The sequence below is a fragment of the Toxotes jaculatrix genome, chromosome 9 (assembly GCF_017976425.1).
Source record: "Toxotes jaculatrix isolate fToxJac2 chromosome 9, fToxJac2.pri, whole genome shotgun sequence".
NCBI lineage: Eukaryota > Metazoa > Chordata > Actinopteri > Toxotidae > Toxotes > Toxotes jaculatrix.
This window is the reverse complement of record NC_054402.1, coordinates 27,773,365-27,795,610: the sequence shown is the minus strand read 5'-3', so window position 1 is coordinate 27,795,610 and position 22,246 is coordinate 27,773,365. Positions and strand designations below refer to the sequence as shown.

Here is a 22,246-nt window from a genome sequence, read left to right as displayed (position 1 = left end):
TTGCTGATACCTTCTCATAAAGAAACATGTTATAACGTACGTCTTTATAATATACCGGTGGGGTTATTTTATCTCATACCGTACAGTGGATGACAGGTGGGGTTCACCTGTCCAGGTCGCCCGGCTGACATGGCTGACACATATATAGATGAGACCAGTATTAAACAAAGTTTGTCGTGTTACAATTTAGTTCAAGTCACTACCTGTAATATTGGATTTTGACACTCATTGCCCAAAAATCTCCAAATGGATGCTAATATTACTCTATTGACTTTATAGATGCAGTGAAACTGTCTCTGTCCACTTTCTTTTGATGGTTTTGACTTCTTAAGTTGTCAATTAATTATTTCAAAATGTTTTTTTTTTAAATTCATTTCATATCTTTAGTTTGAATATTAGTGGTGATTAATTTGTTGTTTGACAGAAAATGAATCAAATCGAAAATGTCAAAAATGTCACAATCACTGGTTCCAGCTGCAATTTTTTTCCTCACAATTATGATGATTAATCCAAATGAACATGAATGCCCATCTATTCCCCTCCCGTCGTGCTCCTCACCGTGCAGTGGAGACCCCGAGGGGCTGCTGGACAGGCCTGGTATGGGACTACAGCGGCCCCCGATGCCTCCTCCTCCACCCAGAATGCAACCACCTCCTCCTACGCCTCCTCCTCCTGCTCCTCCTAACGCGGCCGCCCTGTTCAGCTCCTGTTCAATCTCCTCCAGCCCGGCGCTCTTTTGAAAGCGAGACATCCGGTTGACAACCCGAGGGGACATGTGTGTGCGGGCACAGGGCGCACCGCCGTAGGGGTTGATGGGAAAGACGTGGGTGGTGCCGCGAAGGGTGCTGATTGCTACCCAGCGACTATCTTGGCTGAAACACATGTCCTGGACCTGGACACAGACAAGAACAGGTACAGAGGTCAAAGGACAGCTGTAAAAAAGTTGTCTGCAACTGAAAAAGAAAAGTCTGTGAATGTAATATCTGATTACTTTATAACAGGATGGGACGTTGTGAGTTGTGTTTGTTAAACCTGATTCTGAACTTGACATTCAATGAACTCACCTACTACTAGTATTCTAGTGAGAACAGCTCAGCTGAAATCAACACCGTCTCCACTTCTACCTGCTCTACTCTAAAATGAATAATTAAAACTGTGGCGTAGAAGCGTAAGATTTTATCTCACTCAGGTTGATCTCGGTATCCAGCTGTTAATGAGTACAGGTTTATGTGAATGGTTACTGGTTACTGTTATAAAACACAGGCTGCAGCAGACCAACAGTTTTGAGTAACAGGATGTATGGTACAGATTACTGACCAAGCTTTGTACAATTCACATTTTAACTGTCAGTATAGAAATGGTGAACAAGTAGGCATCTGGAAGGTAACCACAAGCGACGGGAGCCAGTTTGTCCTGGCAGAACACTTGTAACCAGCCTTAGACGCTTCCTCTCAGAGATTTGGTCCAGGTTTGGTTTCTCCATCAACGTCTCTGCAGTGCGATTCTGTGCGTCCACAGATGTGTTGAAAACAGGCACGGTCTTTTCTGTATTATTTTCTTCCCCACTCAACATAAAAGAATATGCACAGCGGGAATAAACAGCATCAAACTGAAGTCTGCCAGGAACATTAGCGTGACTAGGGCGAAGTGTTTATCGCACAGATAAACACGTCTCTCTGAGAGCATGACAAATGTCGAGGGGTGTGAGAGGATCAGACAATAGCTTTTGGCAAAGGTGACAATGTGATGGGAGCCTGCGTGGTGGTCAAACAGATGACTAAGAAAAAGTCAAAAGCTGCTGGCGTCCTTTGTTAGTCCTCCTCACTCGAGCAGTGACTGACTCTCAGGGAGCAGACACTTGAGAAGATAGGATCTCCTTGGGCATGTTAGACATGCAGGAAACCAGACAGATAGGCTGCAAGAGACAACACAAGCAAAGGAGAGTGGGAGAAAGAAAACGAAAAAGGACAAAGGAGCGAGGTGACAGACTGATGAGGTGATAGTGTGCTGAAACAGCATCCATCTTTCGACATTTAAAAAAAAAAAAAAACACACACACACACACACACACACAAAGGCTGGAGAAAGTGGACAGGGACTGGAGGAAAAATGAAAGGAAAAGGTCCAGGAGAAAGTTAGGATGAGGAATGTCTTACTCTTTAGCCAGACAGTGAGTCAGCCAGTCAGAGAGACAGCTCTGTACCTTCAGGCCTTTCTAATCTTCTGCCAGGTCAGACTAGGTAATTACCCCCAGCAATGACAGTTAATGGGGTATCCTCCGCATACCAGACAGGTACTGTGCTTCACAAAGATGAGTGAAAGAGGAGGCCTGACCTCTGCTGTGGCTGATTAGGGATGCCTCGGAGATGAGAAAGGGCTACTTTGTGTGTTTGGTAATTGGTCATAATAGACCTGTCAGAGCTCCAACTGTAAATGCGTGCCTGGACTTTTAGTGTCAAGTCCACTTTGTCAAGCAGGGGGGGGGGGGGGGGGGTTACCTGAAGGGTGGCTGCGATCGTAAAGTCGCAAGCGTGGCAGCCGTGCAGATATCAAACATGCTGTCAAATGTTATCTTTAAAAGGCTGGAATGTCACAGCATTCAGTCACATGCATGTGTCGGCGTGGAGGTGACACATTCCAGAGAAAGCTCTCTGTCCTGTCCTTGCACACGGAGTATTTAATGACATCCTTCACAGTGAGGTGGATGCCAAGAAGGTGTGTTTAATGACTTTTTTCTCTTTTTTTAAATCAGTGACACCAGTCAGGGAGGTTACTCACCGGAGAGGAACTCTGACAAAATATTATGACTGTGACAAAAGATGAGACCTGAACAAGCACAACTCTGTCTCTACAACAGGGAAAAGATGGAGGAGTCAGTAATGAGGAAAGACAGAGTAGGTTTTCGTGGTGGACTGCAGCTTTAATGCTTCGATTCATATGCTTTGATACTAGATTGACAGTTGCCGGTCAGGGTCGCTGACCTGTGATATAATGTATAAGACTAATTTTAACTGGTTAAAAATAAATTATTGCAGATTTTATACAACACTCCTTTGGACGTCAGTGCCAAGGCTGTTAATTAAACCTATTCATTTGAAACATTTTCTCTGTGAGAATGAGAAACTGCAGCAGTGAGTAGAGGTGAGTAGAGATGGAACAGCTTTAAGCTGAGAGTCTGGATCTGTAACTGTGCCCATGCCTTCAAATTCAGTGGAAACACACAATACTCCTGATTTAGCCACGAGGAACTGACCGATATGGGTTCTGAAGGCCAATGCTAATATTTAAAGGGCTGAAGCTGCCAAGAGCTAATATTTTGTGCCAATGCAAATTTTTATGTAAGGCCATTTTATTTATTTATTTCTTTTTTTGGCCAAATAAATTAAATGTTAATACTAAAAGAGAACGTTTAAACATGTAAATCAGAGAGATTACTGAGTTCAGTCAGATCATCGATCATGTAGTATATTAATAACACAAACTGCTTCTTCCTGACGTTTTTCGGGAGCCTTCGTATTGACGGTACAGTGAGAGGACAGGATCTATGCTTTTTAATTTTTACAAATACTTAAAAAATGCTCAGGTTCAAAAAGTTCCTTTGTGAGTCAACTGACATAGTGAGTTTAAATGAATTTATTCTGAGTTTAACATGTAATGATCCTTCCTCCTCTACTGCCACAGTGATCTTTGTCCTGTAAAACAACCATCAAAAATCCCTTTCCTGCATGAAAGGCCAAGAAATCAGCTTTTCAATATCCTACTTAGATTATTGAAAATGGGCTTCTCATAGACATGAAGGCTGAAGTAATGACATTCAAACAGTAGCCCTGTTACTTAAGTGCATATAAAGGCACGGATACCGTTTGCCTTCATAAACTCCTTTCACTGGAATCACAGCTGCTGGTGCGGGGCAGCACAGTTTAGCAGTAACGAAGTGCCATCCCTGTAACCCCTGGGACTGGTGCTCTCCAGTTCGCCCGAGCTCGTCTACACTGTGCTCCTCCTTCAGCCCCTTACAGCTGTTATCAGCTGCAGGTCTGTTTACCTGGCCTCGGGTCACTGACAGCCAGTCGCATGTTTGGCCACTGGAGACAGATAAGGCGTCTCTCCACCCACCTCACTGAAGACTTTATCACTCCTGTGTGTCCGTGTGTGTGTGTGTGTGTGTGTGTGTGTGTGTGTGTGGTGATAACCTCTGGCCCAAGCACTAGGCTAAGGCCAGCATTCAGCGTTTACAACAGGATGGATCAAAGCAGGCTCAGCGTGCAGCCGGTCAGCGGACCTGCCGTTTGGTCATACATTAACTATAGGCAGGCTGTGAGAGTGTGTGTGTGTGATAGTGTGTTTTCCCAGTCAATAATCCTGAACCCAACAAGACCTGAAGTAGTTCTGTTGAGTAAGCACTTCTAACTTGCACTGCAAAGTTGTGAACATATATTGAAGTTCAAAAGAGGCACAAAATGTCTTAACATGCAAGATGACGACTGTATTCATGGTAAATACTTTTCATTTATGATTTCTTTTAACAAATTAGCCTGTTTCCCTGATTATATAAATACGTCCCCAGTTAAAGCAAATACCGATGTATCTATGTGTCCGTCCTCAGGAGAGCCAGGTCTAATTCTAATGATATTAAAAATTTAATGGAAGCAAAATCTTACGTGTTATTCTTAAACATTAAGTTGCATTTCATGAAAAGAAAAACAGAGCTAGTGCTGGACTACAAAAACATAATAGTAACACAAAGTAGTAACAGTATCAACTACAAGGCTGCTGTAATGATTGCATTATGCCAGAGTGTTCCTGACCTGTACCTGGATTTGCAGCATAATTCATACTCCTTCATTTCTAAGCATACAGACATGATAACACATATCTTTAAAGTAAGTCTGACTTCAATCACTCTGACACTCTGGTTGCAGGAGTTGAGTGGCAGTACAGTTGTCTGCACTGGGGCAGGGGGGCTTAGTGTCACACTTTGAAAACCCTTAATTCAGCGCATGTACACAGTAGAACACAGAGATCCTCAGTGAGTGATTGTAATGGTTGCAATACTGTATCTAAACTCCACTATAAACACTCATTAGCTACTTCAACTTGATGACTGTAGTGTGTGTGTGTGTGTGTTTCAGACCTTGGCCTCGGTTTCCCCACGATGCAGGGTATAGAGATGGTGAACGGCGCTCTGTGAGGACGCCCATGGGTGGGTGAGGATCTGGAAGACGTGAAAATCGTGGCCCAGCGTGTCAGCAGTCACCAGCAGCATTCCTACAATGAAGATACACACAGTCATCGGCACTGGAGCTCACTCCCACAGCTGGCTTCAGAATTGCTGCTTTGAATTCAAAGTGTTTATGTGTACTTTTGGCTTTCACATGAACGTGTTGCTTGCTTTATTTACATGCTTCTGTACCGTATGCTTCATTTAGTTTTTGTTCACAGTACCTACTGCTGCCATGTCCACTTTCTTTTTATTCCTCCACTACATGATGATTTTTTTCACAGTGTGCAGTGTCCCTATTAAATAAGCTGAACAAACCAAATAAGCAGTACTAAAAGACAATTGCTGCAACGACCACAGTCAATAGACTGAAAATTTGTCTTCAAATCACTAATGTTGGAAATGGCAGCCTCGTCCTGATTACTCATTTTGATTGGCTCTTAATGACATCATCAGGGTCGTTTTAAATTGCGCTTGGAAACTACAAATTTATAACGTTTATGTTACAAATTGGGTGAGTAGAGTTTGAAAGACCTGGGCCTTCAATAGGCAGTAAGGAGAAGTGCTCTTAAGTTCCATTATGGGAAATGAGAAACAAAAAAAAATCTGGTAATTGTATAATATTTTCTAAAAATTGTAAGAAGAGGCCCACGCCAGTATCAAGGCTGTGTGTAAAACTTTCAAACAACTTAATTCTATCACAGTTAATTGTGCCAGGGTAAAGCTGCCGCTGATACACTGTTAAACTGATACACGGAGGCAGCTAACACTACCAACTGTGCAGGACATATGCCGGATGGCATGAAAGAATTACTGTGCCTTTAAAACAAACAAACCAGCCCATTAAAATCAAGCCAGCTATCGTTTGTCGCTGTCATAAAATGCAGCCTTCCCTCGCATGGGAGCTCGGTATGGTTAAAAGCAGGGTTCGAGTCGTGTGCTCCTCCAACAACAAGACAAGATGATGAGTATCTGTAAAAGAGAGAATCTATGTATTCATACATCCGTGTATGGTTATAGGCGTGTGTGTGTGTGTGTGTGTGTGTGTGTGAGCGCACATTGAGATTCACCGAAACACTGAACCGCAGCTCGGCACAAAGTGTAACCCCTGCTGATAGGCCCATTCATTTGGTCCCGTTTATTTGAAGCCCATCAAACTCCAGAAAGTATAGGCCCTCACCATAAACAACATGCTCAACAAACCACACCAGAACAAACCCAGATCTAAACTGGCTCAGCGAGGAAAAACGCAGCACTGCTTTTCAAGCGCAACCCAAAACCCATCCCCAGAAGCCTTCTGAGATGTTACAAACAAATCCATAGATTGGGCAGTAACTCAAAATGTTGGAAACGCATCACTGATACAGTGTAAGTCAAATTAAAAAAAAAAAAAAAAAAACTGTCCAAACCTCTGTCCTTTTGACGACTCCCAGACATAAATGATATTAAAGTAATTAGTAATTTTCCTCTGAGTTTTTCCCCATGGAATCTTTTATGTGGAGGCTGCAGTAGGTTTTAATTAGTGGCCAGGCTTTATTGGGTGGCATGTCAAATGTGAAAAGAGGAGGCTGGAATGGCATGAGATTAAAAGGATTCAGCAACACGTGCAAGGGAGATGGAAAACACTCCCTCTGTGGAAAAAAAAAAGAAAAAAAAAAGCCAAGAGTGCTACAGAATTTTTGCACATTCATTCAGGGTTGAAAGGTTTCTTTTTTAAGACTTGTGTATGACTGAAGAACAGTTATATTTAAAGATGATGAAGAGGTGGAATGAGGGAGGTACAGAGTGGATGAGCGATGGGGTCATGCAGATTATCAGAGGTGGAGGGAGGAAAGCAGAGGAGAAGCCAAGTGAAGTGTGCATTAAGACAGTGGTTAGCTATTCATGCTGTATCAGAGCGACCAGAAAGCCAGAGAACTAAGGCCCACGGCCTGTAAACTCTTGAAAACCCACGCCCCAAACGAGGTGCCAAGCCACAAGAAGCATTTGCGTCAACTGGGAATACAGAGAAAAAAGGGACGGGGCCCTTCTAATTATAGAGTCTGGAAACGGAAGCGCAGGGTGATTAGGAGTTGAGGCGCTGCGGCCTGTTTATCTGGGAGCTTCCTCTCGCTCTAAAACCTTCTCTCCCCTACAGTTCACTCTTTCTTCCTTTCTTCCTCCTCTCTCTGTTTTGGACGGGCCCCGCCCATCCAGCGGCTGGAGAGTCTGGCCCCTGGGTTTTTGACAGATGAGACTTGGCCGCTGCGTTCTGGCCACGGCCGGCGTTTCTCTTCTGCTGATGGTAGAGTCTGGACTCCAAAAAAGTAACAGCTTAGAAAGGCTGGAGAGCTTTGTGAGTGCGAGTGCCCGAGGACTGGGGCTTTTGTGGCCTTGTTGAAATACAGAGGCCCTCGCCGAGAGGCGTCAGTTGGTTAGCCCGCGGGAAGGCCAAATTAAAAAGTAGCTGAGCCGCTCGGCGGGTGAAAAGAGAGGGTTTCGGGGAAACCAGAGGCTGGCCGGAGCAGGGTTTGACACGTCCTATTTATAACACCTCGTCCCAGGGGTTACAGTGTTATTTACGATGTTTTAGTACCAAAATCACTGGCACACGCACTTAGACATGCGCTAAAGTGGAAGGGATGACCTCTAATTTGCCATGTGTGCGAGACATGCGTCTGTATGGGACATGAGGGAAGTGATATAATCATTTCCATAAATATCTGCTTTTGCTTTCAGTTTTTTTTTTTTTTTTTTTCTTTTTTGGCCCAAAAATCGTTTTGTTTTGTTTTGCTGCAGGCTTTACTGTCCCATCTCTGACCATCCAAACAGAAAACATCTGCTCAATCCCATTAATAGTGGGAGGATGTTTCATTTACAAAGTGGTTGGGCTAGCTTTATTCTTGACAAAGGCAGATGGGACGGGAGAGTGGGAGAGAGAGAGGGAGTAGGAAAAGCAAAGAAAGAAATAGAGGGAGCAACAAAGAAGGCGGTGATTTCCCTACTTGGCAACACAAAAGGCCACAACAAAACTAGTCCACTTTTTAATTAACAACACTAGGCTCAAAAAAAAGCTTTGAAAATCGGGAAAATCTCAAATTATAACCATGTGCAGGACATAAAGCCTAGAAGATGGAGTACTTGGGGGATTCAGATAGCTTGACTGTTACCAGGATGCATAAACTTCAGAGCAAATTTGCCCAACTCACAAATGAAAGACTATCCATCCAGTAAGACAGAGCTTTGTCTTCAGGGTTACCAAAGAGGGAGTAAGGACAACACTCTGTGTGTGTCCGTCTGTACTTACATGTGTGTCATGTATGTCACTTTCTGAACACTTCACTGTGTTGTAGATTTAACTGGAGTGGATAAAATTGCAATTGTATCAGTCTACACTGATTAATCCATAAAGACAAATTAAAAACATGTTTTTAGAAATTTATTAAAGAGATGGTTTCTATTATAAAGTGACTTTTCTATCCCTATGATTTACTCACTTTTATTTTCTCTAAAATGAGTTATATATTACCAACAGCATAAATGATATATTTAGGTCTTCTTTATCACTTAAAAAGAGATAATACCCATTAAAAATACTGTTTTGTATTTTACACTTTTTTATTGATAGATGCATTCAATTTTACCGTGTCCTCAGCAAACAGCAATCAACTTCCACATGAACTATAAACCATGAAATAATAACAACCTCAAATCATTCTTTAGTTGGTTCAGTTTCACTGCAAGTATGTACTCTCTCTTACAATTCCACTGAGAAGAAAACATCAGTTTTATTTGGTGGGAATTTGAGTGTGCAAACTCAAGGTAAGCCTCAACTGTCACTTCTACCATTCTTTCGTTGTTGAAATGTTATCCTGCTTGTCACACTCTTACATGTCTACCCTGCTGGGCTATGTTACAGGACGGAATGTTATGAATGTTTGTCTGGTCAAAAAAATGTAAAAACATGTCCGACATAGTTAAAGTTCTTTTTATCTGTAGAGGGTCAGCTACCTAAATGTCAAACCAGTTTGATTACACTGTAATTTCTACAAATGTAACAGGGTGGAAATTCTAATAGAATTCATTTTATTTTGTGTATATTGCAAATTATATAGTATTATATAGTACACACTATAATACAGACAGACAGACAGATAGATAGATAGATAGATAGATAGATAGATAGATAGATAGATAGATAGATAGATAGATAGATAGATAGATAGATAGATAGATAGATAGATAGATAGATAGACAGATAGACATAGATATAGATATAGATATTTGTTGTGTTCCTCCCCCAATGACAGTTTTGAAACATTATTATATAGGTGCAGTTCCACACATTACGAATGGCAAATCATGCAGGATAATGAGGGAAAACTCATCTGCTGTTAGAACCTACTAAGACTGGTGTTCCACCCCATTTTACGCCGTTCCACCCTGTTAGACAAGTCATTTTTAAATAATAATTTGGCAGCAGTGTTGTTGTGTTATTTTGGGAGGTGACGAGCACTAACTACATATAGTATGTTTTAGAGCAAAACATTAGTATTATTTACCATCTGGTTCTAAATGCATATTATACTCATCAATGATTGTTTTGTTATTGTTTCAAGAATTAAATCAATAAATGTGATGGGAGTCCACCTGTGGCAAACTGAACTGACTGGTCCTAGTTTAGAAAGGCCCACACGTGTGTGTATACATTTCACACGGTACGCCAGGAGAAAAACCAAGCCAATCCAAAGAACTCTCTGAAGATCTCTGTGATAAAATTGTGACGTGGGATAGATCAGGGCAAGGGTCTTGGTCCGGGAGGTGACCAAGAACCCAACAGTCACTCTAACAGAGCTTCAGGAGTCCTCCGCAGAGATGGGAGAACCTACCAGAAAGATGACCATCTCAGCAGCACTCCATCAATCAGGCCTTTTTTGGTTGAGTGGCTTGACAGAAACCACTTCAAGTGAAAGGCAAAGAACAGGCTGCTTAGATTCAAAGGATCTGAGAGCATGAAGAAAAAGGTCTGATGGTCTGATGAAAGAGAACTTTAACTCTTTGGAGAGAACTCCAAACACTATGTCTGGCCAAAAGCAGGGCACTGCTCATTACCTGGCTGACACCATGCCTTAAGTCAAGCATTGTTGGTGGCATCATCATGCTATGGTTCTTCTCAGCAGCAGAGGCAGTGAGACTGGGCAGAATTGAGGGAAGGATGAATGCACCCAAAGACAGCAAGGTCCTTGAAGAAAACCTGCTCCAGAGACCCCCTGACCTGAGACTGGGGCAATGGTTCACTTTCCAGCACAACAATGACCCGAATCATACAGCCAAGACACCTCAGGAGATGTTTTGGGACAAGTCTCTGACCGTCCTTGAGTGGCCTAGCCAAAGGCAGACTTAAACCCCATATAACATGTGAAGAGACTTGAAGAAAGAAGTTGACAGATGCCTCCGATCCAATCTGATGGAGCGTGAGAGGATTTTCCCGGAAGAAAGGGATAAACTGCCGAAATCAAGATGTCTAAAGCTTGTAGAGATGTATACAGGAAGAATCCAACCTGTAATTGCTAGAGGCATTCTACAAACCACTGAATCAATTCAGCATGGGTTACCCAGTGTAGACAATTTTGATTATTTAGAGTTAAATCTATAGCACAAAGTGTGCAAAAAGCAATACTTCCTGAATCCACTGTACAACATCCCTCTGCATTTTAATCTGTATACACAGTGACTACTTCAGAGCATTTCTGATCATTTGTCCCATTACCCATTCCTCCTACCATTGATTATTTACTCTCTCCCATTTACCCTCTACTACCCACCAGTCCACCTCAATCTGCTGTTACCTTTAATGCTTTAAAACTTTTATGCCTTAAAACATTTTAAGCCTAACCAATTGGATTCAGCTGAGTTTTGGCATTCACCCTATAAAACATTCTGATGGTTACATAAGTAACGTAATAGATGTGCTCTTTTTCTAACCACTGCAAATTCTGCTACTGGATACACTGCTAATTGAAGGAAGGAGGAGAGCACCGTACTAATCCTCTCACCACCACAGCACCACACTAATATACGAGCAGTTTTATTTCCACTGGGCAGCAGGGTAGACATTAGGGTTAGTCAGATGCTACCAAGCCAAAGTCAACCACCTCTAATAAAACAGAAAGCTGCAGTCTTGACTAATTACATATTTATTTTAGAGTATCAACACAAACTAGTTTTATTTTTAGCTGAGAATTTAACTGGAGTCTGTACAAGTTGGTGTGTGTTATTATCTAACTGGTTTCGAATCAAAAGGAAAGACTGGAAGATGCTTTTTAAGGCAGATACCAACATAGATATATGAAAAAAAAGCTTTAAAAAATCTAACATTATACAGTATTGGTCAAATTCACATTCTAACATAATAAGGATCTCTTAAAGTATGATCGTGGTTTACAACAACCTGATTTTCATATTTTTGTTCATTTCAGTTGTTCAGTCTGCACTCATGAAATGACTCCTCAAATCTGGAAACACAGCAACATTGTTACAATGAATGCAATGGGGCGAGGACACATCTGTAAAGGCAACTACACAAGCTGACACCAAGGCAAGAGCTTTGTCAAAATATCAAAATCACTTAGCAAAATGTGGTACTGGAAACAATTACTGTAGCAGGAACTACCAGAGAGGTTGTTTTAAGTACTATGACAGGTGTTTGTATGACTCTGTGTGTCTGTGAACAGATTTTGTCGCTGCGATCACAACCATGCACGATTAAGTCACAGAACTTTACAGGTGTATAGTTCAAAGTGAAGGCAAAGTTTGAAGGTGGGTGTGGTCTGAGCAAGGGCGCTGGAAGTAGGGAACTATGCACCACAGACCGATTTGGCATTGCCGCGGGTGTGACCCCACTGCAAGATGGTCTCTAGGCTGGAGGTGAAAACAAAAATGGTCATAACGACAAAGTTGGCAACAATCCCTCTTTATAGAGTAAAACTGTGATTCTGCGCAACTATGGCAAGTACTTCAGATCAGTGTTGAACCGGGAAGACCGGGACCGGGAAGAAGTCTCTGCACTGTGATGGATGTTTACAAGTGACAGTTTGGGTATAATTTTATCCTCTCTTACAAAAAGGTTTGGCTAAGCTGGGGGTCCGTTAACAACTTGTGTGAACATCTGACTGTTCATGTTTCTTGCCCTGACTGATGTCTTCTTAGCAATGTTACCACATCACCCTGATCTCAGCAATTACCTTGGTGTGTATCATAACAAACAGGAACAGTGACCAGAGCTGCACAAATGTATTGGGTTGTAAAGGTTTCTCCAAACTGACTCGAATCCCTAAACCTAATACACACTTCATTCTACAGAGGAAAAGGAGGACACAGGCAGGGAAGCAGGGCAGGAGGGAATGGGGGGATGGAGGGACGGTGAAGGCTGCAAAGAAAAACAGAGAAAACAACTGAGGAAAAAAGTGGAAAAGGTGCTTACGGTTCATTTGATGTACAGCGGGCTGAAACCAAGGGTTGTGTTTTTCTGTGCACTTCACAGGCAGACCACCTGTGAGCATTTAGATATTAATAGATATGAAAAAAGGTGTGTGTTTGTGTGTGTGCATGCTTGTGTGTGTGGTTAACCTAGCTGAGACACTGCCATTAGTTTGATATTACTATGTTGGAACGCCAGCTTTTTTAACAGGGCAAAACTCGCCTGGCTTTAAAGTCGTGCCGACACACAAGGGGCAGGCACCGTAGCGGTCAAGTTCACAAAGCGTGACTGTTCTCAAGGCAGAGCTCCAGGCTTGTTCTTTCATCACCTTAAGTGGAAAACGCACTACTTAAGTCCGTTTTTATGGAGTATTTACATATTTGCACACTTCCTGCTGGAATTGTTTAAAAGAGGAGAGAGAGGTTTTTATTTTGTCGTGCGCCAGAAGGCTGTCCAGTGAGCCCAGCACAGGATTAACAGGCTGCATAAGGAGGTAAAAATGTTAAGGAAGCATCAGTTCCTACTTCATCTGCAAGAGTTCATCCACCGAAGCCACAACCCCAATTTACTGCTGCTAATCCAAATTCCCAGTCAATTCCAATACTTTTACTTTGTTTTCTGTCTGTGGTTCCCCAACATGGGAAAAGCATGTTCTCACAGCAGCTTAGAGAGAACTTTAACACCAGGCTTCTTTTGATGCCACGCTTTAAAAGCCCCAAAACAAATTGCTCCCATACACAATCTCCTGATAAAGAATTTGGGACAATGGTCACCACTTAATCCCCTTAGTAAGCAAACATCCAGACAGTGAGGCTGGAGAGGTAAGCTCCTTGCATTTGCACGGTCTCTTTTAAATTTCTCAAGATTTGTGTTCACTTCTGTTAACTAATGGAATCCCTTTAAACAGTCACAGCCACTGGACATAGGTAAGATTTAACAGTGCGTCGATTGTCCATTGATTTAGAGGAAAAAACTGGGAGCTGTGTGTGTGTGTGTGTGTGTGAGAAGAAGGAGTTAGACCAACCTTTCCTTTTAAGGCTGCATGAGTAAATTCACTTAATTAGAATTTAGTCTTTTGCACAATATGTGGGATTTCTGAGTTGCAAAAATCTGGATTTTTTTTTATTATAACATTATTACTTTGTTACTCTGTCTAACAATGCCACTGGAGTCCATCTGGCAAATGAACTCATAATCATGAGTCACAAACAGTGATGTAAACTGCAACATGGACATGCGTGCAGACTGGGTGGTTGGTTATGAGAGCCATGCAACTGGTGCTGCTCTGCCTTTTTTTTTTTTTTTTTTTTTTTTTTTTTAAAGAAGTATGCAAAATACTATTGCATTCATAAGTACACAAACGTAGTAAACATCCTCCTGACCTTTCTTCTGGTGCAACCATAGGGTTCAAAATTCCACTTTTCTGTAAGAAATGCCAAAATAAAATAGACAGATATTCACGCAGATGGTAAACCTATTGATTTTGGGCATCTGTAGCTTTAAAAGTGACACCATCCTTAGACTAAAATGTTGACTTTTCACAGAAGAGATCTTATGATCTACTGGACAGATTGAAAAAAAAAAAAATGCTGAGAAAATTCATTCTCCCAAAAGGACAGATAACCTAGATGTATTAAGAAATGTGGATAACGTGTTTCACAATGGCAGCCCATTCATTTTGATGAGAAGGTTCTCAATGGGTCCATACGTTGCAACATTTTTTCACTGGTGGTTTTTACACTTTTACACTAGATAAATTAAAATCTATTGTATCTTTAATATGAATTAAAAATGTAAAAACAGAGATTTTTAGGCCATGTCACTAATGTCTAAATCCTTTCCATGTGCACTGCTGCCAGTTCAAACAAACCAGTCCTCAATTGATGGGAACAAAAAAACTTAGCAACTCACTTCTTCCCCATCGAGCCACCCACCTACACACATACTGAAAAGAAGTTACAAATGACCTGCGTGTTACCGCACTGTGTGGGATGTGAATGACTCCACACTGCTGAGGTGTCTGCTATGTTGGTGAGCGTCGGGCATGATGGGAGCTGGCTAGAGTCTTTCTCAGCCAAGCTTTCCAGAGGCCCTGAGTCATGGCCACTGCCCGGCCCAATTACTCTCTTTAGCTCTGGCCACGTTACCACTTATCACAGATGAATTCTGTATTTAACATTATTATATTTTGCTCCGTTCTTTTAGGTAACACTTAACTACTGTAAGTAATCTGCCTTTAATATTCTTTAACATAAAAATGTGGCAGTTTTATGGATCCTTTTATGGATGGATACTTATTCAATGTTTCCCACTGTCAGTGAGAAACACTGAATAACAGGAGTGATGAAGTCCAGTGGATGGACTTCATCACTCCTTGGACAAGGATACACATGGTGATGTCTCTGTTGTGGCTGTGGGCTGCACTTCTTCATGAGTAGCTGACACGGCTAACATTACATAAGTTTAGTGGTTTTTTTGAACCATGTACCACATTTTGTACAATGTGGGGAATGAGTCAATGTACTGATTGCAACTACTTTCAATGGAAATTAGCTAGAGCCCTGATAAAATCCTGATTTTATGACCACAAGGCCGTCTTACAAAATCACCACACACATAAGTCAGAGACAATAGCTGTGCTGTGATTTCAGCTGTATTTACAAGTAAAATGATCAATCAGAGAAAAAGTTAGAAGCTCATTTACCTCTATGTACCTCTATAGCTGCCATGCAGTCAATTGAATGAGATGCATAGAGAGGTGTGCCTGTGGGGGGGGGGGGGGACCCGACCCAAAACTAGCAACACTGCCTGTAAACCCCCACCCCCCCCATGACAAAACTGTATGTGCCAGTTCATTTTTAGCAAATATTAACACAAGGGACTGGTGTTGCTCTTCTCTGTCAAAGTTATCATAGCCAGAATTACTTCAGAAAGTGCTCTGCTCAGCAAGTCAGACAGTCATTACATTGACACTGCTATTGCAGATAGCTCACCAAATGGAACTGTTGTGTGGGTGGGGGTAACCTATATTAGCCTATAAGGTTATATAATTATGATTTTGCCTTTTTGCAGAATCATGTATTTTCCTTGTGACCCACAAGCACAATTTCTTTTGGTTCATGGCCAAGAAGTTAGAAAGAAGTGGCTTACAGCCTTAACCACTAACTTCATAAAAAAAAAAAAAAAAAAAAAAAGCAGTAAAATTCACAGGTCACATGGAGCAGACTGCTTTCTTATTGTGTTTTATAGAACTGGGTCACTTTTACAAACTGAACCAGTGTGTATGTAGAAACATTAAAAATTCAGAACATGTTCTTATTTGAAGGCTTGCCTTAAATGTTCATCCAAAAACACTGGTAACATTTTGTATTCTTGGGTGAATTGGTCCTTTTAATGACCGCCCATTCCTTGATACTGATTTATCACATAATAGGAAACCACGTCATGATGTCAGAAGAATCCATATCACTATGAATGGCCCAATGCATGGTAAATTCTTGGTCTTTCTGCCTCTGCTAGCAGGGCCAGCTGAGGTACCAGCCCGAGCTTTCTTTAACAATAATGACATAATTACTGTGTCACTAAAAACTGAGACATAATGATTACCATTATCATCATCATTATGATCAGCCAGCAACAATAGTCTAGTAAAATCCAGAGTCGGAGGAACAACCCACGTCGTCCCCAGTCAAAATACAGAGAAGTAGCTGCTGTAAATCACATCAGAGTTGGCTGTGAGTGCTAATTACTGTCTTGGTGTGAAGACACAACTCAATCCATGCTAAATGTGTGGCTATAAATGTGTGGCCAGGCGAAGTTGCTTGTGTGTGGGAATTCCCCTCGTGTTCAACATGTGCGTGTGGGTCCAGGGTTTTTCGGCGACGGCCTGGTTTCTTTCACACATCAGTAAGATTGAGAGACAGAGTTATTACACCACGGAGAGCTGCCTTCATGGCACAGCTGCCTCAATGGTCAGGCTCAACGGGCCAGGCTATTCATTAGACTGGCCTGTTACTAAACCAGGGATATGGTTTATGGGACAGTTCCGTGTGGAGAGAGATTCAGTCTTGATTCATCTGCCATTACTCCTGGCTTTGATGGGGTATTCAAAACTTCCATATTCAGAACATTTAGACCGCTGCACAAAAATCCAGTTGTGAATCTGTGGCAGCCTAATGGGGTTTGTGAGACTGAAAAAGAAGTTATGAAAGAGACTGTTCACAGCACAAGGGTGGAAGTTTACCTGCATCCAGTTTAGACACACACGATTTGACTGATTCAAGGCCAAAGTACAGGCAGGAAGATATGTTTCAGAAGAAATGTAACTGTGACCTGATCACGTTTTCTAACGAGCATGTTGCTTCTATGAGACAGAATGTTATGGGTTAAAGATAAGCTGACCAAACCCACACTTCTATGAGTAGCTATTACGTGTCTGCCGTTACGAAAATTAGTAACTAAACACACCATGCACTGTACATATTGGAGCTACTTGAATTGCTACTGTATTGAATATTGTTCTTCCACCTTTTAGAGGGAAATGTACTTTTTACTCCTTTACATTTATGTGATAGCTAGTTTCTTTGCAGACGAAAGCACATGCAACTCTCTCCATTGATATGACAATCATTTCTCATGTATGAATAAGCCTCTGGATTACACTTATTTAAAAGTCATGACGGCAATCACACTACATTGGACCTAGAAACATTCCGCAGCACTTTCAACATGGCACACGTCCGAACTGAATGCTGTCTGTAAAGGCTAAAGTAAAGGCAAGGCACAGGGCACACAACAAGCAAGGTGAAACGGGAACTGAAAGATTTTTTCACCTAAGTTTCATCTTTGATGGTCAAAGAAAATAAATCAGCGCAATGAACTATAAAAGAATTGTTTATTTAACTTTCCATAAAAACTGAAGTCTTAAAAGAATAGAAATATTGAGTCATATTCAATTTCCTTAAAATCAGACACAGAATGATAAATTATATTGTAACTGCATTTATACTTCACTCCCTTATCTTCAGCTGATGTTCACTTCTAGTGTTTCTTTGTAGAAAGTTGTAATTATACATCGTCATCTGTACAGTAAATCAACACTTACTTTTAGTTTTGATACATTAATATATTTTTCTTATAACATTTTTGTAATTTTAATTAAATATAGTTTTAAATGCAGGACTTGCAGGACTTGCAACTTGCAATTTGTATGTTTATATTGCGGTGTTGCTACTTTTGCTATGCATCTGAAGACTTTTTCCACCACTGCGTTGTAAAACACTTGATCCCTATCAGACCGAGTAGGACTGAAGAGAACCAGAGGGTGCTGCCCTGCATGGTCGCTGGACCAATCACTCCATCTAGTGCCACTCATAGTCAAAAGAAATGCACAAGTTGTTGGACAGTATATATCTACCATGAAAACATGAGTGTATTTTGACCTTGGCATCGTACCTATTAATCAAGTCAAGGATCGTTAAGGACGAGTGAAGAGGACGAGACGAGAAAGAAAACAAGCACACACACATTGCAGCTGTTAAAGAGAGTGCTTCGCCACTGCACTTCATCTGCGTCCCTCTAATTACACCACTAGGAATAGATCCACAGATCCACCGAAGCGCCGCAAAGCGCCAGCCGCCACACCAAGAACTGGCGGCCACCGGTCCGCCCTCTGTTGAGCCTCCAACACACACAAGCCACTGGGGTTTCTTACATAACTCTTCCCAGCCAAAACTTCTGGGCTTTCCAGGCTCTGTTTGAGTCATATCATTGTTTCCTGGTAAGTCTATCTTTCTTGTTTCTGCCATGGTGAGCTTGACCACTGTGAAGGGAGCCTCAGTAGAGCCAGGAAGGTAGTTCAGTGGGAGTCACTTCTCCTCACTCCTTAGAAAGAGTTTACTTGGATCCAGAACTATGAACCCGTCACTCAGGAGTTGGGTTCTGATCAAATCAAGAGGCCTCTAATTATGGGACACTCTGCAACAGGCAGCTTAGAGATGAAAATGGATAAAAGATTACACAATGATGAAAGGAGTCCTGCATTCACAACAGGAGAAAAAAAAAAAAAAAAAAAAGAGTTTCTCTACGTGTGTTAAGATTCATCCTAATCTGATTACACGCCCAAACTGCAAAGAAAAAAAAAAGGGGAAATCTGTGTTTTTGGGCTGCACTTCTAGCACTGTTTTTGGTTGTAATTATTAGTCATTCAGATATGGCTCAGAGTAAATGAGTCAGAAAGATTAAAAGTGTTTTTTTGGTTTTTTTTTTAAAGTTGACTGTGCCCTGTGAACAGTGTCACAGGGGAATCTGGCAGTTTGCTGACTTAGCATCTAATAATACCCTGAAACTAACTACCACATGTACTGCACTGTGATATGCTCAGAATGCATATAGCTTGGATATTAAAGATTTTAAAGAAGAAATTGAAATGAAGCCGACCAAAGACACTTGGGTCTGCAAAGCCACGTGAAAAATGTAGCAACGTTATTTCATTTTCCTTTTAGCTCTGATTTGGTGGGGAGAGGCCCGGAGAAGATAGGTAGGCAGCCATGTCTTGTCTGTCTTTGTCTTCAATATCCTCCCGTTCCTGCTCAGACGGAGCTGCTAAGTTTAGTCATAAGTCTGGGTAAGTGAAGGATTCTTGGGCCTTGGAGGTCAAGGGGTGAGAGCCATCTCTCAACAGCTCCTTTATTAACTGCACATGCACACACAACACACACGGCACAAAATACATGAACGCACGCTTACACTCATACACACCACCAAGAGTAACAGGGACACACACCAGCTCACAAATCCAACACAGAGACTGACATGGTAGCCTGTTCCACACTTACAAAGCATCTACTGTCTTTTTCTTTTTGGGGTGGAGGTCAGCAGTGCTAAGAAAGTGGGGAAAGGAGATGCCGGAGTAAAGTGTGTTGAAAAACGTAAATATTTTAGATTTTTTTTTGCTGCTATCTCAAGGACCAGTTGGTCATTTTAATGACCTCTATTTAACAGAAACAAAGGTGGAAACAGGTGGGAAAAAAAAAAAACCCTACAAACCCTCCAATTCCTGGATATTCTGTGAAGGTAGTGAACATATATGTACAGGAACTAAAAAAATATTTAGCATAAACATAAAGATGAGGGTCAGTGCACTTGTGAGTAATACCTCTCTTACTGTAAGCTGCAAACTAGTATTTTCTTGTGAAGCTAAGTCTAAAAACCAGCCTGACTGAGACAAGGCTCGTCTGGATGGATCAGTTACTCTGCTTCTATGTTACTATGGATGGATCAAAACATCAAACTGAGCTCAGGAGGAAATGAAGAACATACAAAAAAACATGCACATGTCATTTCATTTTAAATAAGCCCATTCACAATGTTTTTTTTTAGTTTAAGCTCTTCAGCATTATCAATAGTTATCAGATGTTAATATACCTGAGCCTGCAAGAAAAAAGACTTGTATCACAGTCAAACCTCTCATCACCCGACTCCAGAAAACCAGAAACGTTCGGAGGAGATTTTTTTTATAGAAAGCAAACGAATGGATTTCTTATGCTGATTGAGGCCGGGTGTAAATTAACGCTGTAGCTTATCTCAGTCTCTCAATTAACGAAAAGGAAATGTATTCCCTCTCCTGCTGTTTGTCCTCTCAACTTGCACAGAGTATTCTAGCTCCTTCCTCAAAAATAAAAGAGTGTGTGTGTGTGTGTGTGTGTGTGTGTGTTTGAGTGTGTGGCTGGGTGTGCGAGTGTGTCTTACCACTGGGGTTGAATTGCATGCAGGATATGGGTTTGTCATGAGCTGGGAAGTGAGCCACCACTCCCTCTCCGTCCGAGTCCTCACTCACCAAGACCTGTAGTGTGTATACACACACACACACACACACATACACACACCACCACACACGCAAACAAAGAAAGTCCAAATCATTTTCTAACAATGTGCACATTAAACCCAGAACGGGACTTTCCTCTCCTGCTCAAGGATTTCTCTTCACATTCTGCTTTGGTCTGATATCATCACCACACTCTGCAGTGTGCTTGGACATCACTCCACAGTTAAAGAGCTGGATATGAAACTCCTTTCCGAATGTGCCATTGCCCTCTTGTGGATAGAGAATAATTAGCATATCACCTGGTAGGCAGGAAAGGAAGACAGAATATTTGTTAAAAATCTCTCTCTCATGCTGCTTCGAAGGAATTATGAATCATCAACATCTGTTAATGAGGGTCCTTCAGTGAGAGGCTGTGCTGAGACCAGTGAGGATGGGATATGGTCCAACACCCAAGACGAGAATATGGACAAATTTACTTTGGCGATAATGTGGGTTTTCACATGTGGGTTTGACAATACCCCAAGACACCGGGTTTTCCCGTAAACAGGCAGAAACTGGCGTCAACTAACACTGGCTCTCTCTCTCCTTCTGAAACTCGCCTCAGAAAATGAAATTTTGAGTCGTTACACACAACTAGAGGCTGCTCCTAAATCTCTGCATGAAGTCCTATGTTGTCGAGACTGGGGACGAATCAAACAAAGGCTGAGCCCAGATCAGGAGCTGGCAGAAAACCCATTTTGGTCACAAAGACAGATTAGAAATAAGCCGAGACATGAGGCCACTTTGTGGACGAGCGTGCGTGCGAGAGAGAGCGTGTACACAGGGTTAAATTTAGTGGTATTGCATTAATGATGTCAGGAAGGTTGGCTCAGCATGAACTAACTTAACATAACTAGTCCAAACAAGAAACCACCTCTAAAAAAAAAAAAACGAAAGGGTTTCATCTCAGACTACAAGCAAGAAAATAAGCAGAATAAAAAAAAGAAAAAAAAATGGGAGAACAGAGAGAAGGAAAGAGGCTGGTGACATGAAGCAGATCACTTTTATTACGCTGCAGGCAGACAATGTTGTTCTGTGAGGGAATCCTGCTGGAGCCCTTTGAAACAAGAGTGTCCTCCAGAGAACCGAGCCTGTTACACAAGGGAGGGTGCGTGTGTGTGAGAGTGTGTGTGTGTGTAACGAAGCTGCTGGTCCAAATAAGGAATTTCAAAGCGTGGAAGAGATGGGAATATCCTAAACTGCCACACTGACACAGGAACTCACCTCTATCAAATTCCTGCCCTTTCTCATTTCTCCAAAAATCCCATCCCAAACCCCCATCTTGTTTTACTCTCTACTGCCCCCCTACTCCTCCCTTCGCCCTCCATTTCTCCTCCACCCCTTGCTTTCCCCTCCCTGCCTTCCTGGTCTAAGTCAGTGTTTATGGCCAGTGTATGGTTACAGTGTGTCGACTGGTGACAGAGTGCAGGCCTGCTTCTGAAGGCTTAGGTCTAGCTTATAAAGACAACACACTGGCTACAGGGCGGCTACAATCACTGTGTAAGAGAGAAGGGGAAGGCAGTCAGTGAGTGTGTGTGTGTGTGTGTGGTGACAATATCACTGACAAACTGTACTATTTATGCTAACATGCCTCATTAAAAAAGGTGACAGCTACAGCAGTATGATTAATCATGGTTTAGAGAGGCCGAGGAGAAATACAGGATAAAGGTTTTTAGCATTGCTGTGGATGTTAAGGGAGATC

At 41.8% G+C, this 22,246-nt stretch overlaps 1 protein-coding gene across 1 annotated transcript in view; it reads right to left on the bottom strand.

The window, feature by feature from the left end:
- Positions 1–22,246, bottom strand: part of bcas3 (BCAS3 microtubule associated cell migration factor) — a 294,717-nt gene that overhangs the window by 233,949 nt on the left and 38,522 nt on the right. Inside the window, exons 13-15 of the mRNA XM_041046203.1 lie at positions 20,430–20,523; positions 5,135–5,268; positions 559–892 (exon numbers count right to left, since the gene is read on the bottom strand). Of these exons, the coding sequence (XP_040902137.1) occupies positions 559–892; positions 5,135–5,268; positions 20,430–20,523 (562 nt within the window). The remainder of the gene's footprint in view (positions 1–558; positions 893–5,134; positions 5,269–20,429; positions 20,524–22,246) is intronic.